The 20,862-nt window shown below is 38.2% G+C and overlaps 3 protein-coding genes and 1 long non-coding RNA gene across 4 annotated transcripts in view; 2 read left to right on the forward strand and 2 right to left on the reverse strand.

The window, feature by feature from the left end:
* The window catches only part of LOC145496256 (uncharacterized), a 192,459-nt gene extending 185,904 nt beyond the window's left edge, over nt 1–6,555 (forward strand). The window contains exon 5 of the mRNA XM_081475954.1: nt 6,222–6,555. Within this exon, the coding sequence (XP_081332080.1) occupies nt 6,222–6,386 (165 nt within the window). The 3' untranslated portion in view covers nt 6,387–6,555. The remainder of the gene's footprint in view (nt 1–6,221) is intronic.
* The window catches only part of LOC145496232 (uncharacterized), a 448,310-nt gene that overhangs the window by 336,974 nt on the left and 90,474 nt on the right, over nt 1–20,862 (forward strand). The window lies entirely within an intron of this gene.
* LOC145496263 (uncharacterized) overlaps nt 1–20,862 on the reverse strand; it is a 427,898-nt gene that overhangs the window by 177,740 nt on the left and 229,296 nt on the right. The gene's annotated exons all lie outside the window — the stretch shown is intronic.
* Nucleotides 13,685–20,439, reverse strand: LOC145495258 (coagulation factor VIII-like). The gene is made up of 5 exons (XM_081474851.1): nt 18,170–20,439; nt 17,327–17,476; nt 16,321–16,443; nt 15,147–15,481; nt 13,685–14,021 (listed from the first exon to the last, which is right to left on the reverse strand). The coding sequence occupies exons 1-5, from the start codon at nt 18,486–18,488 to the stop codon at nt 13,884–13,886; spliced, it is 1,065 nt and encodes a 354-aa protein (XP_081330977.1). The 5' UTR covers nt 18,489–20,439; the 3' UTR covers nt 13,685–13,883.

Here is a 20,862-nt window from a genome sequence, read left to right on the forward strand (position 1 = left end):
TATGTACAAGATAAAATTGTAAAAATTAAAATAATTCGATTGGCTACAAAGATTACAGCAATTGCTGTTGTTAGTTAAAATGTCGGCAAGGCTCATTTTTCTTATTTTTATTTTTTTTTTAGAAAACGAGTAAACTAGGCGAATCTCTTTGACTTTCGGTAAGGTTTTACCATAAGAATGGCCTGAGATATCTAACTAATACGAAGTCACTATTCCGCAGCGAGTGTGAAGAGCCTTTGCGGACAAACAGATCGGAAACGCAATCAGGTACTAGACCACGTTTGACTTTGCACATAAGTGCTGTGATATCCTGAAGCCGTCTATTATATAAAGAATATATATCAGCGCGTCTTAGTAGTTCTTCAAATGTACCGGGGTGAAGTTATATATAACCCTTCGGGCTCGTTCTTGTCTTCGTTCTTAGCTTTCTTTTTTCCGATGACTTGCAAAATTGCCAGGTTATATGGCAGTAAGTTAAATATAAGGCGGTATAAAAGATTTAATACAGTAGTAGCTTAGCCTTGCAGGGTATTAAGTTTCGAAGACGAGAGAACTCCAACTTTCTGGCCTGAACAGTCCATAAATCTAGAAGGAAGAAAATGTACCCGTTCATTTGAATGGATACCTCTCTCGTGGGTCTGTAAAATAATTCAACTCTACGACGTTTTTTAAAATTTTGTTATAGTTACAACCAATTGGTAACAGAACTCTTCGCGTCTTTCAATTCGGTATATAAGTAAGTCCAACTCGAACTCGAATCCAAACTCGATGGTTTGGGACTCCCGTTATTAGTATATTGAGTGTCTTACATCGTGAAACTAAAACTTCAAAGGAGTGGTCATAAATGATGACGTCACATACAGGGGGAAGCCTCGATCACGTGTCTATATATATTTCCTGAGAGCGACAGTGCCCTATGTAATGCGTAGCACGTGGGCGTCAGGAACGATGCACACGATGGCTTTGAGGTGAGACCCTATAACCTTGTTTCGAACGAGCATTTAGATTTCTTGGCGTAGATGTACACGCTCTTTATGATTCTTCTCTGTGCTCAACAGTTCTGAATAAGGAGGAATGCCATAAATTTGAAACTCGTGATGCACATGGTGAGTCCTTTCTATTTGTACATGTACTAAGCTTCTCGCAGAAGCAAACAGATTGTTTGGCGTGGATATTTTGACGTGGTTGTTCATTCTTTGTGTAGTTGCTTCTAGTTTGTGTTCACCGGTTATTTAATCGTGGAGAATGAGCAATGAAACTCCATCAGAGCTACTAGAAAGCCTAAACAATTACAACAGCGACCCCGAGTAAAACGCCTGGTAAAAAAAAATGAATTTATATTTTACCTTGCAATTTCGCATTTGTCTAGATATGACAGTGCGCCTATTGGTCTCGGAACTTGTTCAAACTAAATACGTTACGTCAGCGTTCAACTCCAAGTGAAAATAAGAAAAATTAGCCGCCGTCGTTCTCCAAAATACGCAGAACTTACTCATTTTACGTTGTTGTTTTGCAGAGCACGGCAAAGAAATGTACAAAGATTTTTAACGCACGTGCAAGCCATTGTTCTACTCATTAAATCTTTTGTTTGGTGGCGTTCTCACCGTTGCCGTTGTCGTCTTTGCTGGCAACAAATTTCTAAGGGACACCCCTTAACTGGTGAGAAAGAATTTCCGCTTGTGTTGAAGTTTTCTTTTACCATTCAACGTGGCAGCGATATGTTTTTCGATCTCGATTCTATCCTGCACTAATGAGATGGAGTCGATGAAAAAGAACATACTGTAGTCTTATTTAGCGCGTTGATATAAAAATATTTGCTTAGCATTATCAGGTGATTGAGGGTCAAACGGTGCGAACATGGACGAGTAATTCCAAATACATGTACCTCTGGTTAGGAGAGAAGTAAAATCGCATTATTTACGGTAGAATACCAAATTTGGAACTTATCCCAAAAAGAAGACGTTTGCAGGCAGCTGATAAGCAAATGACGTATGTTTTGACCATTAGAGGGTCAGAAAGGACAGGATGGGGAGGCAACGTTTTTCATTTTGTACATGTATAATATACTGTTCTTGGCTAAAATGTTGTGTATAATTTGTGCTGGAATATTGCCAATTTAACTTTTTTTGTGGCTTTGAACGGCAGACGATAAATTTTATTTAGATTATCTTTTGCAATACTCACGTGGGAGCCAAACCACCCCCCAAATGTTTCGTCAGTTCTTGGGTATTTCACATTATTTCGCATTACTTAAAAAGTATTGACTCTTTCTACACCAAACTTGGCAGATGAGCGGGAGACCTATTGCCAATTATATTTACGTGAAAAAATGTCGGTAAATGTCAAAGTTGTCACGTCACAGTGATAACGTCATGGTTTTTGCCACTTTTGAAGTTTTTAATATGCATATTTTTTACAATGTGTTCGAAAGAGCACATCAAGGGGAGTTGAAACCTGAAAAAATTTTGTCCATATCACAAAAATTAAATGAAATATGGCATTTTTAATCATGAAAAATTACTCTGCAAAATATGGGTTCCCCCCCTTGAGAAAAATCTCAAAATTGGAGCCGTAATTTTGTTCCAGCAAATGCAGCTATGTTGCACATGTGATGTGCCAGATGACTAAAGCAAAAATAAAGAAGAAAATCGGAATAAAAAATTATCCCTCTAGTGTTGTTGCGTTAAAATTAGTTTTTGTGTTCGACGAAGTGGAACGCAAACCTAATTGACCTGTGGCTTTTCAAAGTTGGTCTTCCTGTGCACGGTTCTAGGCCAAAAAAAACACATTCATGTAAGGACACCAAAATGGCCACCCCGCTTGATTTTTGCAGGGGCATGTCACGGCCAGTAAACTGGTACCGTTTAATGCTAAGACATGTGATAAGACATGTGGCGAACATGTGAGTATGTGAGCAGGCCATGTGAGCTCGTCTTTCCGATGTATCTTTTTTTGACTTCTTTCCATTCAGTCGCCGTACGCCTCGCTATTATGTGCTCTCAGCGTTAGATTTTGGCGAATTTAAACGGTTCGACGGCAGCATTTATCGCAATCTGAGGGAATTGTCCTTGTTTATTAACACAACTTGGCTTTGGGATGATAACCGTGGGAACAGCTACATTTTGATTGCATTTGTTGATTAGTTCCAGTCGCGACAGATAGCTCAGTCTTATTCCGGTCAAAATTTTATTGTTTGGAATCGGTGGAAAAGTACTCTGAAGGCAAGATCCATAAGACTACTTTATTCACAGGGGAAATACTCGAATTAGTCGCGAAACGAGCACGCGACTGCAAATGCTAACTTAGAATAATGTATACGTAATTTAAATATTCTATGAAACTTGAGAGACTACAGAAACTGGTGGCGTCACGCAACGTATCAACAAATCGTGACCTCTTCACTAGCATGGACTTCGACACTATGCATATCTGACTGTAAAACCTCGGTTGCTGCTGAAAAATGTTGATTTTAGCAATAGACAAAGGTTGAGAGTCGGCTAGTGAAATCATTTATTTACGATATATAATTATATATTAAAGTGAGAACATCGAACGCACTGTCATAATCTCTGATTACTACTAGTCTTATGTCATAACCTGTGACGTCACCCGTTTTTTTTACTGTTAATACCATCTTAACAAAGCTGAAAATCAAATTTCTGAAACCATACGATTTTTGACAAAAGCAAGCTTTCTAGTTTTCTAGATTATTAGCCTTCCTAGAAAAAAACTGAAAAAAATAAACCAGAGAGACTGACTTAAGAAGGACAGTATGGTTAAGCAAATTCCGGGGGGGCAACCAAAAAAATATTTAATTTACCATATCTCGAAAAATAATCATCATAGCAAAAAACGGTTTCCGGCATTTTCATCCTCAAGTCAAGGCCTTTCCAATGACATAATCTTTACATCAGATTTTACAAAAAATTATCGCACATTTTGGTGACGTCATAATCTGACATTTTGTCACAACTTCCAAATTAAAGTAAACTGGAGAACAAAGAAAGCTCATCTGCCAAACTTGGTTCAGAAGTATATAAACTAAGCAAATATAGCCTTCATGAAACATTAGGGGGGTGGTTTGGCCCCTACGTGACTGTATGATAAGAGTTTTTTTTCTGAAGTGGGAGGAGGTAGATTTCCAAGGGTTAACAGTTTGTCGTATAACATCCTGCATGTTATGGTACAGATCGGCGGTTGGGGTGTAGTAGAATCACCCGAATTAACATGAAGGAGCTTTTACAACTCTGGGGGATTGAGGATGTGAGACCACGATACTGTAAAAGTTGCAATTTAGCGTGTATTAAATGCGCAAGGAAAGGAAAGGCAGGAAGCAGTTTTCGTGCTCGTCTAAAGGGTTTGAGATTTGCTTTATTCCTGCTCGGTGCCAATGAGGCACATATACCCTTTTTTTCAATCGTAATGAGTTTGTTGTTCCAGATTGTCTGAGACAGTTCCTCGGTCTTGCTGTGAGGTGTCGTAGACACGATTTCTAGCCAATGATGAATAATTTGTTTGTAAAATTCCGGAAGATGGCCATTAAGATCAAGAAGGTTGTAGTCAAGGAATTACACTGAAAGAACTCAGTGCCGCCAACAGTTGAGAGAGACGATTATGGAACATACTTCCACGGTGCGTCTGAGACGGAGCACAGCCGTTTTACCCAAGTTAGTTTCAAAGCCTTATCGAAAAGAACAAAATCTTTCATGCTAAGACTGCCATCTGATTTCTTCTTGACAAGGGTTGTCTTTTTTATTTTGGCGGGTTTCTGCTTCCAGATAAAATCGAATACTATTTTATTGACCTGTGTTGCAGTCTCCATAACGCTAGAGATGAATACAAGTTTGTAGAGAGCTGATGTTTTAACAATATTTATTCTTTCGTATATAGATAAGTCTCTTCGGGACCAGACACTTAGGGTTTTCTTTAGGGATCCTAACTTTTCAAAGAAATTTTTCTTATGAGACAATTCAGTATCGTAAGTAAAATGCACCCCAAGCGCGTAAGCAGGATCACCGCTTATTTGAAGGTTACAAATTGCTTCTTTCCTACGGTGCATGGAGCCAAGTCATAGCAGTTCTGATTTTGCCTGATTTATTTTTAGGCCAGAGCACTTTTCAAACAGTGAGATTAAGGCAAATAAATTAGAAACTGACTGGATATCGGCAAGAACGACAGTTGTGTGTCGTCAGCATATTCCATTTCCCTGGATATATATGCCCTTGATGTTTTACACTTTGGGCAAGAAGTTCCTGGCACAGCAATAACAAAGAGTGTGCCTGAAAGGGGACAACCCTGACGGATGCCGGGTTCTAAGTTGAAGTGTTTAGAGGTAACGCCATTGTTAATGATGCAACTGGAGATGTCTTTATAGAACACGCTGATCCATTTCCGGACATTTGGTCCAAAGTTGAAAGATTCAAGGCATTTTGGATGAAATCCCATTCAATTGAATCAAAAGATTTTTCCAAATCTAAGAAAACAGCTATACCTGGTATATTTTTTATTTTAGTGAATTCCAGTGAAACTACCCTTTACGTAGTCGGACTGACAACGATGTATTATACTTGGCAAGATCTTTTCTAAGAGAAGAGCAATACTTTTGGTTGCAAGTTTGTAGTCAACATTAAGTAGCGATACTGGTCTCTAATTTGTTAAATATTCCATGCTGTTATTCTTTTTTGGGATTAAAGAAACAATACTTTGCCGTTGAACGATAGAAAGTGATTGAAACTTTCCACTATAGATTTGCTGACAGCGTTCCAAAACTAGGCGCCCAAAACGTGCAAGTGGCTGCTGCTTAAACGTTTATGCTTAATGCAATCAGAGCAATATATGTTGTTGGCCGGCTGGGAGGTCCGTATAGGGAAAAACTGTGACCAAGGTCTTGAAAATGCTGCTCGAGGCCGCATTTTCAAGCCCGAGGTCACAGTTTTTCACTATACGGACCGACCCTAAGCCGGCAAATAACAGGTTTATCTTTTTTTTTCCTGCGGTAAATTGGCTTACAAGTGGGTTTGTTTCGCAATTTTGTCATCGAATAGGCTTGCGCGCCCTCTACAAACCATTCGTAAAACATCTAACGAGCGAACGAGCGAGTAACTCAACCTCACTCACTTCTGATCAGAACCTGATGTTGTTCGCCTTTTCCTCCTATCTTGAACCTTTGGCAACAGCATTTTTACTTCATAGTTACATACTTAAGGTTGATTTTCTTGCAGATTGGTTGCAGCTGTAGGAATAAACGATGCGTGTCCTGTAGATGTGTTAGGGCCAAACGGCCTTGCACAGCAAAATGTGATTGCTGGGGCCAGGAGAGTTGTGAAAATAGATCATTCCAGGTACGGTATAGTACGTATTGTAGTTTAGGGTTACCTATACCTTGAAGCACTTCTCGACCAAACGATGTTGCGTGTCTGCTTATACTGTAGATACCTAAACCTCTATATCAAATTAAAGCTTGAAGAGCTGGGTATCAAACTAAACCAAGTATTTAAAATAAAATAAATTGAGAGATTTTTCACCTCCTCTAAATGTGAGCATCCGAATCACATTTTGGTCCCTTTTGAAAGCTACAAGTCAAAGCCAATTTGTTTTTTTGCCCTCAAATTTGGACAGTAGATAGTTTGACATATAAACAACATAGATGTGACTGCGAAATTATTTTTTTGAAAGATTTTTCTCCGACAGCGATTTTTCAATCATCAGTCCATATTGTTTTAATGCTATTTGGAATATTTTCAAAAATAATACGACCTTTTTAATTTTCACAAACATGTTTTGACGGTACATCCGTTATCGTCAGTGTGACGGTTATGAAAGTTTACAGTGGTTTAAAACGTGCCTGTTACAAATCGTACGTTACATTGCGTTGGAAAACAATACGCTAGATAAATTTCAAAGTTAACGGAATTAAAAGATGCGCGTGCGCGTGCAGCTATAGGGAAAGCGTCAAATTGATGTGTTTGACCTGTTGATTAAGGTCAGGCTTTTCCCACTTGATGTACATAGACTCCTTAAGCTTAACTTGGTACTTGGTAGGTGCAGAGTCTAAGATCTTGAAGCAGTCTAAGTTACAAGAGGTACGGCACGACTCTGAAGCCTGCAAATGCTTATAAACGTGAAAAGATCTGCCCGATGACAAGTGCTCAAAATTGTTGGTATAGTTTGATACGCAGCTTTATAAGCCTTAATTTGATAAAGGGCCTTAAATAAATGTTCTATAGTTAAACTGGATGCGCTACATCGCTTGGACGTCTGACATCTTTAAAGGTATACAGTATTGAACCTTAATTATCTCAATATGCTTGAATTATTTAGTAAGTCGCTTAGTAGTAGGTGGTGTAGTGGACAATTGCCGGCAAATTTGTAACTCGAAATTCACAAAGATAATCTTTAAACGACCGTCCGACGCGCCACAAAATTTCTATTTAAACATATGCGACATACTGGTAACGCGAATCGAAGAGAATATGTAATACACAAAATAATGGCTGAATCAATGAATCCCGAAGAACTGACACTCCGAGAAGAAGAGATTAAAAAGGAGGAGAAAAGAATACTCTTCTATTGACGGCAAGACGTTTAAAAAGTCACCAAGTTTGTGGTCGTTTAAAGATTATCGTCGGAAAGCGTGTGGTAAAACGTTTACGCAATGTCACACACTTCACAATCATAAAAATATCATTGTAAAACCGTGACGTTAGAAACAGAAAAAAAGCCAAAAGAAAAATACCCAAACTGCGGCAAAATGTTGTGTAAAAGGATAGCTCACAGGGGTGGACTTTTTGTTGACATGACGAAACAGATGAGCTCCCAGCAGCTTGCTGAATTTATTCTCAAATCGAAGTAGCTGTGAGCCACTGAACTTGGAAAATAAATTATGAAAGGGTGTTATAAGGCATTACTCATTAAGGAACTACTTGTGATGTGAGAGCAGACTAGCTTTCGAACAAGACCATAAAGCCTTTTCCCATTCAGCAGTGTGTTGTGATATTTGCGACATGAGACAGTTCAACGTTAAGAAACTGTTTGTTACTCAGGCCTACCTACATGTTTTACGTTACATATATCTGTACATGTCTTCCTGGTGCTGTAGTCAAAACCGCAGGATCATTTTGTTTGGTCAAAAGTGATGTATAGACTCAGAGTAATGTCCAATGCTTACTTATATCCAGCTCTCAGTTGGCTTAAGACTGGTTCTCGTTCTTTGGTAAAATTCCATAAACCTTTTTTTTTAAAATGATTATTTATTAATATTTTCTAAATAGATTGAACTAGTCTAGAAAGTTGACCAAAAAGTGAAGATTGGCCGATCAAGATGAACAGTGCTTTTATTGGGAACATAGCTTTTTTTCACCAAATCCACTAAAACATTTACTGATTTATCATAAATTATTTAGAACAGACATTCTAAGTGAAGACATCCTAGGTAACAGTCGTTTTTAAACTTAAAAATGCGCAGATTATGCAGTTTTTGCTAAGTTATCAATACAGTGATCTGTTACAGCAGCAGGGCATATACTACAAAGTTCATGATGATAACACCAAAATTTAAGGATAAATTCAATACAGCTCACAAATCAATTTTAAGTAGCATGGATTTCTGCCAAGTGATACGTGACGCAGGATAATCCATTTCAGTCAACTTTAACGTACATTGAAATTTTGTGTCCTTTATGGTGTTGAGTTCAAGTACTTATATTCGCTTGTAGCCCTAATGTTAAAACTGAAGTGAACTCTCTTTTCATAAATGATGGGAATTCATTTGAAGTTTGTGTCCAAACGTAGTCTTTCAAAATTGCAATAAGTCATCCGCAACTCCATTGAGTCCGTTGGATGACACCACTTCTTAACAGGTACACAAATGAGAAACACTGCCATCAAAACATCTCAGTGGTGTCACCTCCACTTATCGTAAACACCGGCGGATAAGCCGTACCTTTTCACTCCAAATTTTCCTTAACAATCGGGGATGCGGCTTATCTGCGAGAAGATCTGGACAACGTGCCGTAAATTTACATAAATTAACACTTTCCATCGAAAATTTATAAGCCGGTAAAGCAAACTTATAAGCACTTCAGTAAACAAATAGTATCAAAGTTTAGCATCGATCATTGCCTTTACAAGTTTGGTGGCTCCTAAAAGAGCCGTTTTTGTTCATAACCACAAGTTTACATTTCCTGCCGTAAACTGCATTAAACCTTCAACCTTCAACTTAAACATTAAACATTAAACCTTCAACCCTCAACTGTGTATAAAGCTGCAGCGACAGAGTTTTTTTATCGTTATTTTGCTTGAATTAAACGATACAGCTACTTACGTTACCTACAGTACAGTTACTTGCATTACTAGTGACACAGATATTTTCAATTACTTAAAGTGCACTTAGTGACATTATTGACGATACAGCTATTTACATTTCTTACAATCACTAACGATATATACAGGTCCTTACAGTCATTAACTAAGTAAATCAACAGCTATTTCTACATTTACATAATCGATTACATAGCAATAGCTTACATAACTTACTACTGACTACCAATTTAGCAAAGGATATTTGCAAAGAGTAATCATGAAAGTATCTGAAAAACAAAATATATCTATCTCCTGTATGCAAATCTCGCTTAGGGCATAAAAAGTTTTTCTTCAAATGAAAATGTCTCTGAGAAGTTGTCCATCCTTGGTTCCTTCGTTAACTTCATTAATTAATTTCATTTGACTGAGGTTCGGACTGTGAATCCATTTGTGATCCTCCTGGGGCAGAGATGCACTGTTCGCTCGAGAGACCCATTAACTTGTATCCTGTATACATATATATATTTACACAAAAGAACATTTCAAAAGTTGAGAATAGAATAGTGAAGGAACCGAGAGGTCATTGACTTTGTTAAAAGGTGAAAGAGATACCATCTCCGAGGGCCTTCCGTAACATTATGTACCCTTTGTAGCCAGGCCAAACGCAAAGATTTAATCATGCAATCTAGGTCAATCATTTTTGAACCACCTTTAGCGTAATCGTTAATTTTCGCAAGACGAATTGCCTTACACAAGATATACTTGTCTTAGTTCGTTTTGCATTTCTGAGTTACAGGTTACTGTTTCAGTTCATTTACCGTAACAAGCACCTGCTATTTTGTTTTGGATCATAACTGTAATAAGCATTAAACTGTACTTACTACCTGCAATAGTCTTTTGTTAAACTGTTATCTACCTGCATTGTTTTCAAAGTTATTAATGTTGTGAACAGCGAATTCCGTTATAACTGAGCCTTCTGAAATGTATGTGATAATGTTTAGCTAAGACTTTTTAATACATGTAGCTTTACGTAATCCTTTAGAATTGTGCTTAAATAGTCAAGCCTTGTAAAATATTCTTTCGTTCTTGGATTAACCTTTTGAGTGCCTGACCATTGCGTATGCTGTGTGCCACACCATTTTCACTGAAAATTGGTACCTAGTAAAAATCTTCTTGCATGCCATAAGCGTTTTCACTTAAACTAGGGACATGTACACATTTTCCCAGTAGACACCTGAGGGACAAAAATCACGATGTATTGGGTACATCATATAGGCACTCAGGGAGTTAAGTGTCATTGTCAGAGAAAACAGGGCAGGACCAAAAGATCGAAGTCGGCTGTTTACCGTCATCGTTTCACAGTATAAAAGCTATCCGAATGAATTAACAATCATGATATTTGCTGAGGCAGGCCTTCGTTTTCTTCGAGATATCACCACATCATGATTTTGGCCTCTCAAGCCGTCTAAAATGGCCAAAATTTCGGGCAACTTTTAGTGAGCCTAAAAGATACTTCATACAAATTCCAGAAACCCATATTTCTGTGCAATATTTGGCCCCTTATTAGTTGACTGAGATATATTTTAAGTCTTTTACTTTAATTCTTTGATTCTACTGTTTTCACGAAGTGCCAAATATCACCACAGAATCGTTAATGAGCGAAACCCAAATTTTAGCCATTTTCAGCGAGTCGTCTTTCAAGTGCATCCGTTTATTTCCACAGAAAGATGTTTTTCTGATAGTCTTTTACACTGATATCAATATCCAGTTTAGTTAAAATTGGTGTCTACAGGTAAATCAGAGTAAGTGGTCTTGCAAAGTCCAAAAACAAATCATTAGTCAGAAATATTTCTCGCCAAATGTTTAGTGAAAAATATCACCCTATTCTAACTTTCTACAATTGTTATCCATGATTTGCTGAAAGATCTGCACAAAATAGCTCGTTGGACTACAAAATAGAATATTGAAGCTGTGACATCATTATTAACTTATGCAAACATTTCAAACTTGCCAAATCCTTGCCATTATCAAGGGTACATTTTCCCGTGAAAATTCAGGCTATTTTTAACGTCACGCTGCATCAAAAAAAAAATGAAAAAAGATAATTTTGGGACTACTGCAAACCTCTTGTTTACACCGACTTCTTGTTTTCAGAAGGCGTGACGCATTACAGATTCAAAGGTCAGATGACAGGACCGCAATGTCGATCTTACTTAAAAGGTTTCTCCTTGGTTTTGAAAACATTAACTGTTCTTTCATGTCAGAAAAATCGCCTAGCAGTGTGGGTGGTGGTTCAGTTTTTCTTCAATTATTAACATGCAAACGAGATGGTCAAGGAAAGACGTCAGAGGTGGTGTTTATTTGGTGCAGCAAAGAGGAAACACAGGTTACAACAAAACTTCCCTGTTATCCGGCCTTTGAAAGGATCATAAAGGACAGATGACTGGAATAAACACCTCAATACATGTTATCTTTGCTAGGTCACGATCTCTCCTGCGTTCATTGTTGTCGTTTGTATTGTCGAAGGTTTGTGCATCATCTTGGTTTTTCTTTCATTTCCTTCCTTTATTACCCCGCAAGGGCAATTGTCTTGTGACCTCTTGCTACTAAGCTTGAGATAGTGTTTTGCTGATTCAAAGGCTTTTAAGCGTGTCAAAAACTCAGATCTGGAAGACTCATCTGAATTTAGCAGAATTAAATGAAGCATAAGGATCCATGATATAAAATATTCGACACCGTCATGCAACGCACCTTGTACCATTGTAACTAAACTTAGCTAAGTATAACATAAATTTGATAAATTTGATATATACTGATAAAACAACCAAAGAACCATACGAATGCTATTATGTTGTATCGCAGAACAGTAAACAAGACACGTTGAAACAATCCGCAGTAAGCACACTGTGAAAAAAAGTTATATTTTTCGGGTCCTGAGTTTCGAGAAGGATAACAACACTACTGTCTGGACAAATATTGTCTCTTTTATAACCATCCATTTCATTGTTTGGTTCTATTTTTGACATTCAGATCAATTGAACCATCTTGTTTTGTAGATATTCTTGAGCCACCATCCCATTTATCCTATTACAGATATGACTACATTTTGGCAGGGTTAATGAAAATTTCAGTTAAATTTTCCTCCGCAAGACTTTTCTTTTCATGAACCACCTTGAAACTATCTCAATTAACGTTCAGAGCAACTAAGTTGCATGCAAAATATAATGAACAAATACTTTATTGAGCCACCTTGTTTGATCTGCATTGGAGAATATTGGTCTGTTTTTTACAAGTTTATGGTTTTTGCTTGCCAATCGGTCCATAAACCTGCAAAATAATACCCGACCAATATTTCTCCAATATCGACCTCACACTAGTTCAATGGTATATGTGTGGAAAACTGTTGATAATAACTTTACTTTAAAGATCCCTAGAGATGGCAGGTTGGAAAAAGGGCCATGTTCCCTCGACGAGATTGGCACAAGATTGGTAACATTTTTAACAGGTAAGTAAAACAAGTTTTGTGTCTTGAAAATCAGTCAGTGTTCAGGTTTATATTTTAGTGATTTATTCCCTTGCAGAAGATTACCAAAGACGACAAAAGGACTTCTTTCAAGAGGTCATCTTACAAAAGATATTGCTACTTTTATGTAGGATGAGCGCCATTCAACCAGCCTGCGGCGTTTGTTCCACAGTGGTTTTCAGAAACACAGGAGGGGGGAATTTTAGGTCCAGCCTCGCCTTGGAAACGGAACCAGGCAGGACCGAGCGACTGGTCACAATGAGTGTTTGTTGCATCAACAGTGTGGGTGGTTTTTCTGTGTGAACTGGTCAGATTTTAGTAGTCTTGGCATTCTACAAAGAACGAGTAAAGAACTTCATAAGCATGAAAATATTTTTTTCCAACAAACAATAAAGAGTGTTTGGGGGAAAAGTAACTTTTTGACTGCAACTCGACGAAGTCATGCGACTCCCCAGGCTTGTTGTTCATACATTAAATAACTTTATGTGACAAAATATATACGGTTTAAGAACTATTAAAAGGCCGTCTCTATTAACGAGATTTTTGCCCTTCTCGAACGAGAACTGGCGCTAGAGTATAAGTGGAACATCAACTGCTCATGGCGCTCCCCAGCCAGCCATGCAAACATTTGTTGTTCCCTACTGTTGTTTTTTTCCCTTATGGACCTGCTGTTACAGAATGTGACCTCATACATGTAGTACATAAGTGATAATAATAAAATCCCCGAATCTTCTTCCTTCGGGTCTAACGTAACTGACTCATGTGTTCTGAGGGTGATCTTTAAATCTCTAAAATCCCACCCTATCATGACAGAAGAAGGGAATTCAACAACTGCTTTTGCTTCTGTCAGATGTTATGCAATCATGGTTAAGTCCTGGGTTGATACAGTGACACCCAAACTAGGGAATAAAGCATTCATTCGTTCGTTCGTTCGTTCGTTCGCTCGTTTGTTCATTCGTTCATTCATTCTTTTTCTACAGAATACTACGTAACGTAGTTGAAATTAAAAGAAACTTCAAGTTGTTACCGTAAACAGATAGTGCAATACGTACCTGGGGGACTATCGACTATACACCTCCACTCTAAGGCAGTTCCAGTTATTCCTATTGGTTGGGTGAAAACGTATGAATCTTGCAGGCACGGGAGTTGAAAACTTGTGTTGGTCAATAGTGTTACTGTTACCTTCTCTGTGAAATACCTGAAAATACAAAACAAACGTAACTTTGAGCACTTAGCTAATAGGCAATGTTCGATATATAAGTATTCTAATATAGTTCGGAGGCTTTCAGGACAAACTTCTAAATTTGGTGTTGTTGTCTAGTCTGTTTTGGAAATTGTGAGACCAAAGAAGCTTAAAAAATTGCAATATTGACCCGAAAGCTTCGGATCCATGTTAGAATATTGATATATAGAAAGTGCCCTATTGGAAATGAAATTAAGTAGGTCAGCCACTTGGTTATGGTAAACCGACTATAACCTCCAGGGCGCAAAAACTAACGGTGCATAAACACTTTATTTCTGTTCCGAGAGGCAAAGACTCGATATAGCAAGTAAGTGAGTATTTCAAGACTTTCGTGTCTATCATCCTCAAAATAGTTCGTAAAAAGTTAAAGTAAAAAGAAAGTTAAAGTATGTCATTTGTTGGTTTTCAAAGACGTAATGAACAACATCATGGTAAGCAATAGTAGCTCTCATCGTTTACAGGTGAATTGTATGTCTTACACCAAAAGAAGCCGAATATTTCCTTTAGCGAATAGCAGTAAGGAAGAAAGTTCACAATCAAATTCAATATCTGTAGGGCCATCCAAAGGATCATCGTTCCTTTAAAATCTGCTCCCCAACGGAAGTCATGCTGGCTGGAATACCCAGGCCCAGCTACCTGAAGTAACCTAAACCTAACACTCCCTCCCTCCACCCACACCCACCCCCCCCCCCAAAATGGCTGTTCCGCAAAAGGATTACTTACTGGCTGATTGAAATCAGTACTGATAGGAGGCCGGTTCTTGGTGACACCCACCCCCTTCCGTCGCCACTTAAGGGGTAGACTAAGTCTTGCGAACACACCAAACAGATCAATTGGAGGCTATAATGTGTAGTCAATTTTGGCTTACATGTTCGCTGGCTGGGAGATTTGTTCAAGGACGAATTAGTTTCCATGGCATTTTTCAACAATAAGGTCATGTCAGTAAGCCAATTCTGGAGAAATGTAAACCTTCCTGTCTTTGTGTTTGGACTTCGCTGCGCTCGATCCGTACTGACAAGACCTTAGACCAATACTCCATCACAGCACTGGCACTTCAACGATAAGATATCTATATGTTACCTGATCTGTACCATTCGCATCTTTGTAAGTTGTCCAAGTGTTTCCATCAGATGAATAAGACAACTTGAAATCCGTAACCCACTCATTACCATTTACGTCCCCTTGGGAAGCAACGGCGCAAACTTGGATTATTCTTGCAAAGTCAATTTGGAGCCAGTCGTTGTTGCTGCCAGGGACTGCAGAGCACCAACCATCGCCTCTGGTATCGTGCAGACGTCCGTTGTAGGCTCTGTAACTGCTGTAATCAGTAGTGGTATACGAAGAAGCTGTCATCTGGTTATCAGGAATTATTTCGGGTGAGGAGACACCAACAGGATAGTCGAAGCAATTAACCTCTGAAATATTTTGATGAAACACGACTTAGAAGCATGGCAGATAAACATGGTAAATGCAGCCCCCGAGTTTTTGGGGCACTGCGGTATGTCATGTAATATATAAAACACGAGAAACTGTTTCATCGGGATATCCAAACACCGAGAAGATAGTTGAAAACGCCGCGCGCAGCGGAGTATTTTTGACGAAATTCGAGGTGTTTGGATATCCGAAGTCTCGAGTGTTTGATAGATATTCTCAATATTCTCAATCGAAACAAAAACTAAGGAGTAAACAGAAAAGTAAGATCGTCAAATTAAAAGTCTATGCTAATTAAGACCGGGTATCCAAACCTCCTTCACGGCTGTGATTTACTTTGTCGTAACTTGATAAACTACTAACGAGTCATCGCATATTAATCAGAATGGGTATGTTTGGGATGCTCGTCCAATGTTACATCTGACGATAATATAGCACAACCACAAATTTATCATACTAGAAATATCTTTAACTTTCTCTGCGTGTTTGTTGTTGTTACGATTTTGTTACTGCTGCTATTGTTGTTGAGGTCGATAACCTTCTATCTATTGCTTAAGGTCAGTTTAACTGTCGGTCTGTTGTTCTGCTTGTTAGTGATTTGTTGTTTTTAAGTTCTCTTTATTTCAGTCTCATCAAGAATTGAAGGAAGGTTTTGCCATTTCGAACACGAAATAGCAAAACGGTGAAATGACCTTACGGTTAGCTCAAGTATCCCTCATGTCAGCCTAGAATACGGTTTTTCTTTCGGTATTTCTTTTTCGGTATTTCATGATCTACCGTCACCGCATTACTTCAGAGGAACGTACTAGAAATTTCTACCTACCTACACAGTTTTTGCCATCTCCAGTAAACGCAGCATGACACAAACAATTGTAAGACCCGCGAGTGTTTATACATTTGGCATTGAGGTTACACACCAGGGCATTAGCGCTGCATTCATCGATGTCTAAAGAGAAAATAAAATCACCATAATAATCGCCTTTATAATAAAACAAAGAAGAATCTGTCAAATATCATCCCCAAGTCATCAATCAAAGACCAAAGCATACAAACTAATAAATAAATCATGTACGTTATCTCCGAGTCTTGCTGACAAAATTTGCTTTTTCCAACAAAAGATTTGTTGATACTCGAGTTACATTAAGCACTTAATGACTGGCCTCAGGGGAAACAGTGAGTTTTGTTTTCCCTAAGGTCGAGGAGAAACAAAACTCACTGTTTCCCGCGGGACCAGTCATTAAGTGTTTTGTTATACCTCCCAACTCAAAAATAGAAAAAAAAAGCGAACAAATCGTTGGCTTAACGCCGGCTGGCTCACAAATTTGCCGTGGTGTCAAGGAGCAGGACCTGATCACGTGCGAGTCGAATGTTCAAGTTGTTGTTGCCTAGGGAGTTAGTGAGTTTTGACCCACGACACGTGACACGTTCTCCTCCAATCGGAAAACGTATTTGAACTGGGATTTACAACAAATAATTTTGAACCATGGCCTTTAGATTTCACAATGTACAGCGAGTGAACGAAGCCTAGCGTTGAGGGTCACTGGTGGTGATCGAAAGTTCAGTTTTTTCGTATTATATTTCTAAATTTCACTAAATTTACAATATTTTGACCATCCCATCCCTTAAGTAATTTTCTTCCTCCGCCTATCAAACAACTGTCTTCCTATCTTCCTCCAACAGTTTCCTAGCATTAGAAGGCACCGAAATTTTGTGCAATGAAACCTGAAGATTTTTAATAAGACTGAGGATCATACATTTCAATAACCTTTTAAGGCTACTCGACTGTAAATGTTTCATTTCACAGCTACAAGTTTCATTACTTAACTGACCTTCTGTCTCCATGTTACAATCAGCAAGCACAACCTCCCCCGGTACAAGTGAATCAAACCAGTATTTGCCGCTGAGCGCGTGTCCACCTTCACTCGCCTTAATCTCTTTGCATGTTTCGGCGGGCAGTTCAGGGATGGAACCAAGGGGAACTATAACGTAAAAGAGAAGCGATTTTTAGTAATTAACTTTCAAGTTTTCTGTAACTAGCTGTACATACAACCTTTATTTATACACGATAAAAGACGTCAAAGCTAACAAGCTTGTGGGGTCGTGTACTAATAAGATACATAAAATAACTACAATTAATAGATAGGCCAGCGTCTTTTGTGCTGTTTCGTTCTAGCTGTGTACAAAAGAGGTTTTGTCTCATTTGGTGCCATTATTGATATAACTGATATTGGTAGCAACATTGTCTATATCCACCCATTTGAGTCTAGCCTGATTCTCAGACGTCCGAGAGGGCTCGCTAACGACCTCGGACGTCCGAGAATCAGGCTAATGATTCAAACCTAACGAAATGTCGAGGGCAGCTTACGATGGACGACTCGCAGACTAGGAGGGAGGGGTGGCAGCTTTTTGCCAGATAGCCACGTCAAGAGGCCAGCGTCTTTTGTGCTGACCCAAAAAGCAAACGTCATAATTTTTTCAGAAGGTGTGGTACAGTATGATCACTTCATCAATGTGATAATCATTGTATACTCTCTACTTTTGTTGATTTTGACAAGTCAATGTCATTGTTATTCCAATGAATTGGTGATAATGAATTTTCGTGTGCCCTGGTTTTTAACATTTCCAATTTTTAAGTATTTATTGTCAAATTTTATTATTTCCGTGTACTGTACCTCTATTTACATCTCTTTTGAAATAATATCTGTTAAAGGCTGGAACGAAATCTTCAGGTCTGGCTTCCTTGGTGCGGTTATTCAATTCACACATTCCTTGGGAAATGACGTAATTAAAACTTTGACATCTGACGTCCTCGTTGCATGCTCGTAGACACTCAGTACCAAGGGATACTCCTTTGATCTTCTTGAAGACGTGTTGCCGTAACATCATGCCCATGGTGGATTGTTCCCTTCCACATTGAAGAGAAGTTCCGTGGCAAATCAGGACAGACAGAATCACTGCGGCTGTGTTGAATGGATAATTACTTGGAGCCATGTCGAAACTATTAGAGTCCTGGACAGTGAAAAAAAATCATCAATCTAAGTGTTTATCCACCGCATTTTACATCAAGCTAACTCTTCAAGGATACACCACACGTGAAGGCTTGCAACTTTTTCTTTCTATAGGATGGTTTAATCACGATAACTACAAAGTTTAGTTTGCGTTCAAAATACCGAAAAAACTGAAACATATAGAAAAGGAGAGTTTATTGAGAGAAATAAAGAGCAAGTACTTGAAATTTACAGTACTCGTCACAACGAAGTTATTGGAATAATATCATGGGTGATAAAATTACACCTTAATTTTGGCGCGAAATTTTAGCGTTGTTTTTCACATGTGAAATTACAAACTGGAAACGTTTGCCGCAAAATTTCTCAATACAATAAACAGGCCAAAAAAAACACCACGATTGTAGGCGTAATTAGTCGCCTATGATATTGAAAGGTAATCAAATGGTATACTCGTGAAAGTGAGAAATAATTTCACTTTCGTTTGTCAAGATTCTAATAATCTCCCGAGCCTTTAGTCGACGTAAATTATTGAAATTTTGACAAAACGCAAGTGAAATTATTTCCTAATTGTACTCGTAACCTCTAATAATATACATGACCAATTACTCGATTCTGATTGGCTGCGAGCAATGCAGTTCAAGTGTAACATCAGTGCAAAAGGTGTAACACCAGTACAAATTACAAATCGTAGTTCTGGATTATGATTGGCTGAAACACAATAGGAAATGATGAGGAAAATTTTGAGCCAAAACTTTGAAAAAATTATTCTCGAATGAGAAAAAATGGCTTCAAGAAAGATCTTCCGGCACTTCCTCGCATCCTTGCCTCGCTCCATGAGCCAAAACCCAATACTGTTCTTTCTTTTTCTACGGTTCTCCGCCAAGTCTCTTTCGGTCTGCCACAACTTCTTCTTCCCTCTATATCATTAATCACGTATTATATCATTAATAAGTAATCATACGGTTTTACTCCTTCAATTTGGAATTAATTTGCACTTGTGAGTTTTTCAAAAAAGCTGGAATTGCACGCGCCGAAGCGGCTCTTGAAATTTCAGCTTTTTGAAAAACTCACAAGTGCAAATTAATTCCAAACTGAATGAGAAAAACCATATGATTCCCTTGGCAAACAATATTGAGAAAATTCAAGAACTTAGTATGGGTCCGCCAGTTTGGTGTACCATCAATGCATCCCGACATGGCGGCTTGACAAGTCTGCAAGAAGAAAAACGATTTTTCCGTCAAAGAGAGGAGTTTTCTATTGGAGTGTTTTAGTTATTGTTGTTAGCTTTGGACGGGGTATCTGGAAAGATTTAGCGGGAAGATATTGCTTCTTATCAAGGCACTTTGGGGAAAGAAAAATATTCCCAGTTATTGATGACAATGAGTTCGATAACATGCTAGCAGAACAGCATTGTAAGGGATGTGAGAGGCTTTCCACGCAACTAAACGGGCTTCCGGAATTTTTCAACGGGGCCAAATGGAACGGTGTCACAACGATAATAAAGATTTCAATTGACGGATTCTCTCCTCCAGAATTTACAAGTGTCTAAGTGTGGATTTGTTTGGTTGTTTTTCTTTCTTGATTTGATTCAAAGAACCTATCGTCGCCTTGAAAAACTGAACTAACGTTTGCACGTTACCTAGAGGGAACTCTCCTCATAAAGTTATCAATAGCAGAGAAATATCATCTTCCCTGGATCAACGCATTGAGGGCCGCGACTCCCAAAACAGAGCAGATATGGTACGTGTCGACTAAACAGATTTGTTTAACAATCAGCCTAAATAAATCCTTCAAAACCTCCTAATGGTAAAAAGTCAATTAAGACATGCAAATCAACTGGTGAGGGCAGAAAGCAATCGAAGGACGAATTAAAAGTTCTCGGCTAAACAAGACATTAGATTATGATTCAGTCATTGTCATATGGATCTCTCATATCAAGCGCAGGTACTAGTTTTGTCGAAAGCCTCATAATTATTCTTTTTAACTTAGGAAAGTTAACACTGCATTTTATATGCTTATTTGAATGGCATTAAAATTTAATACCATGCAATTGGAACTGTTTAATACCATGCAAGTGGAACTGTTTAAAGCAAAATACACTTTTTTTTTTCTATGAGAATATCGAGGCCGAAATTTGCGAAATTTTAAGAATACTTTAAGGATAAACTGCCGGAGGCTGAGATTTTGAATAGGAATATAATTTTGTGCGTTGAAGATAGGTAAATGCAACACAATTAGGTTTTTAACTATACCGAACAAAATTCTAACTTTCTGTAAACTACAAACTATACAAAAAATGGCTGTGGCCATATGTTCAATGCTAATAACATTTCTGTAAGAACTTATTAGGCTTTTAA

Source organism: Orbicella franksi, chromosome 8 (genome assembly GCF_964199315.1).
Source record: "Orbicella franksi chromosome 8, jaOrbFran1.1, whole genome shotgun sequence".
NCBI classification, from domain to species: domain Eukaryota; kingdom Metazoa; phylum Cnidaria; class Anthozoa; order Scleractinia; family Merulinidae; genus Orbicella; species Orbicella franksi.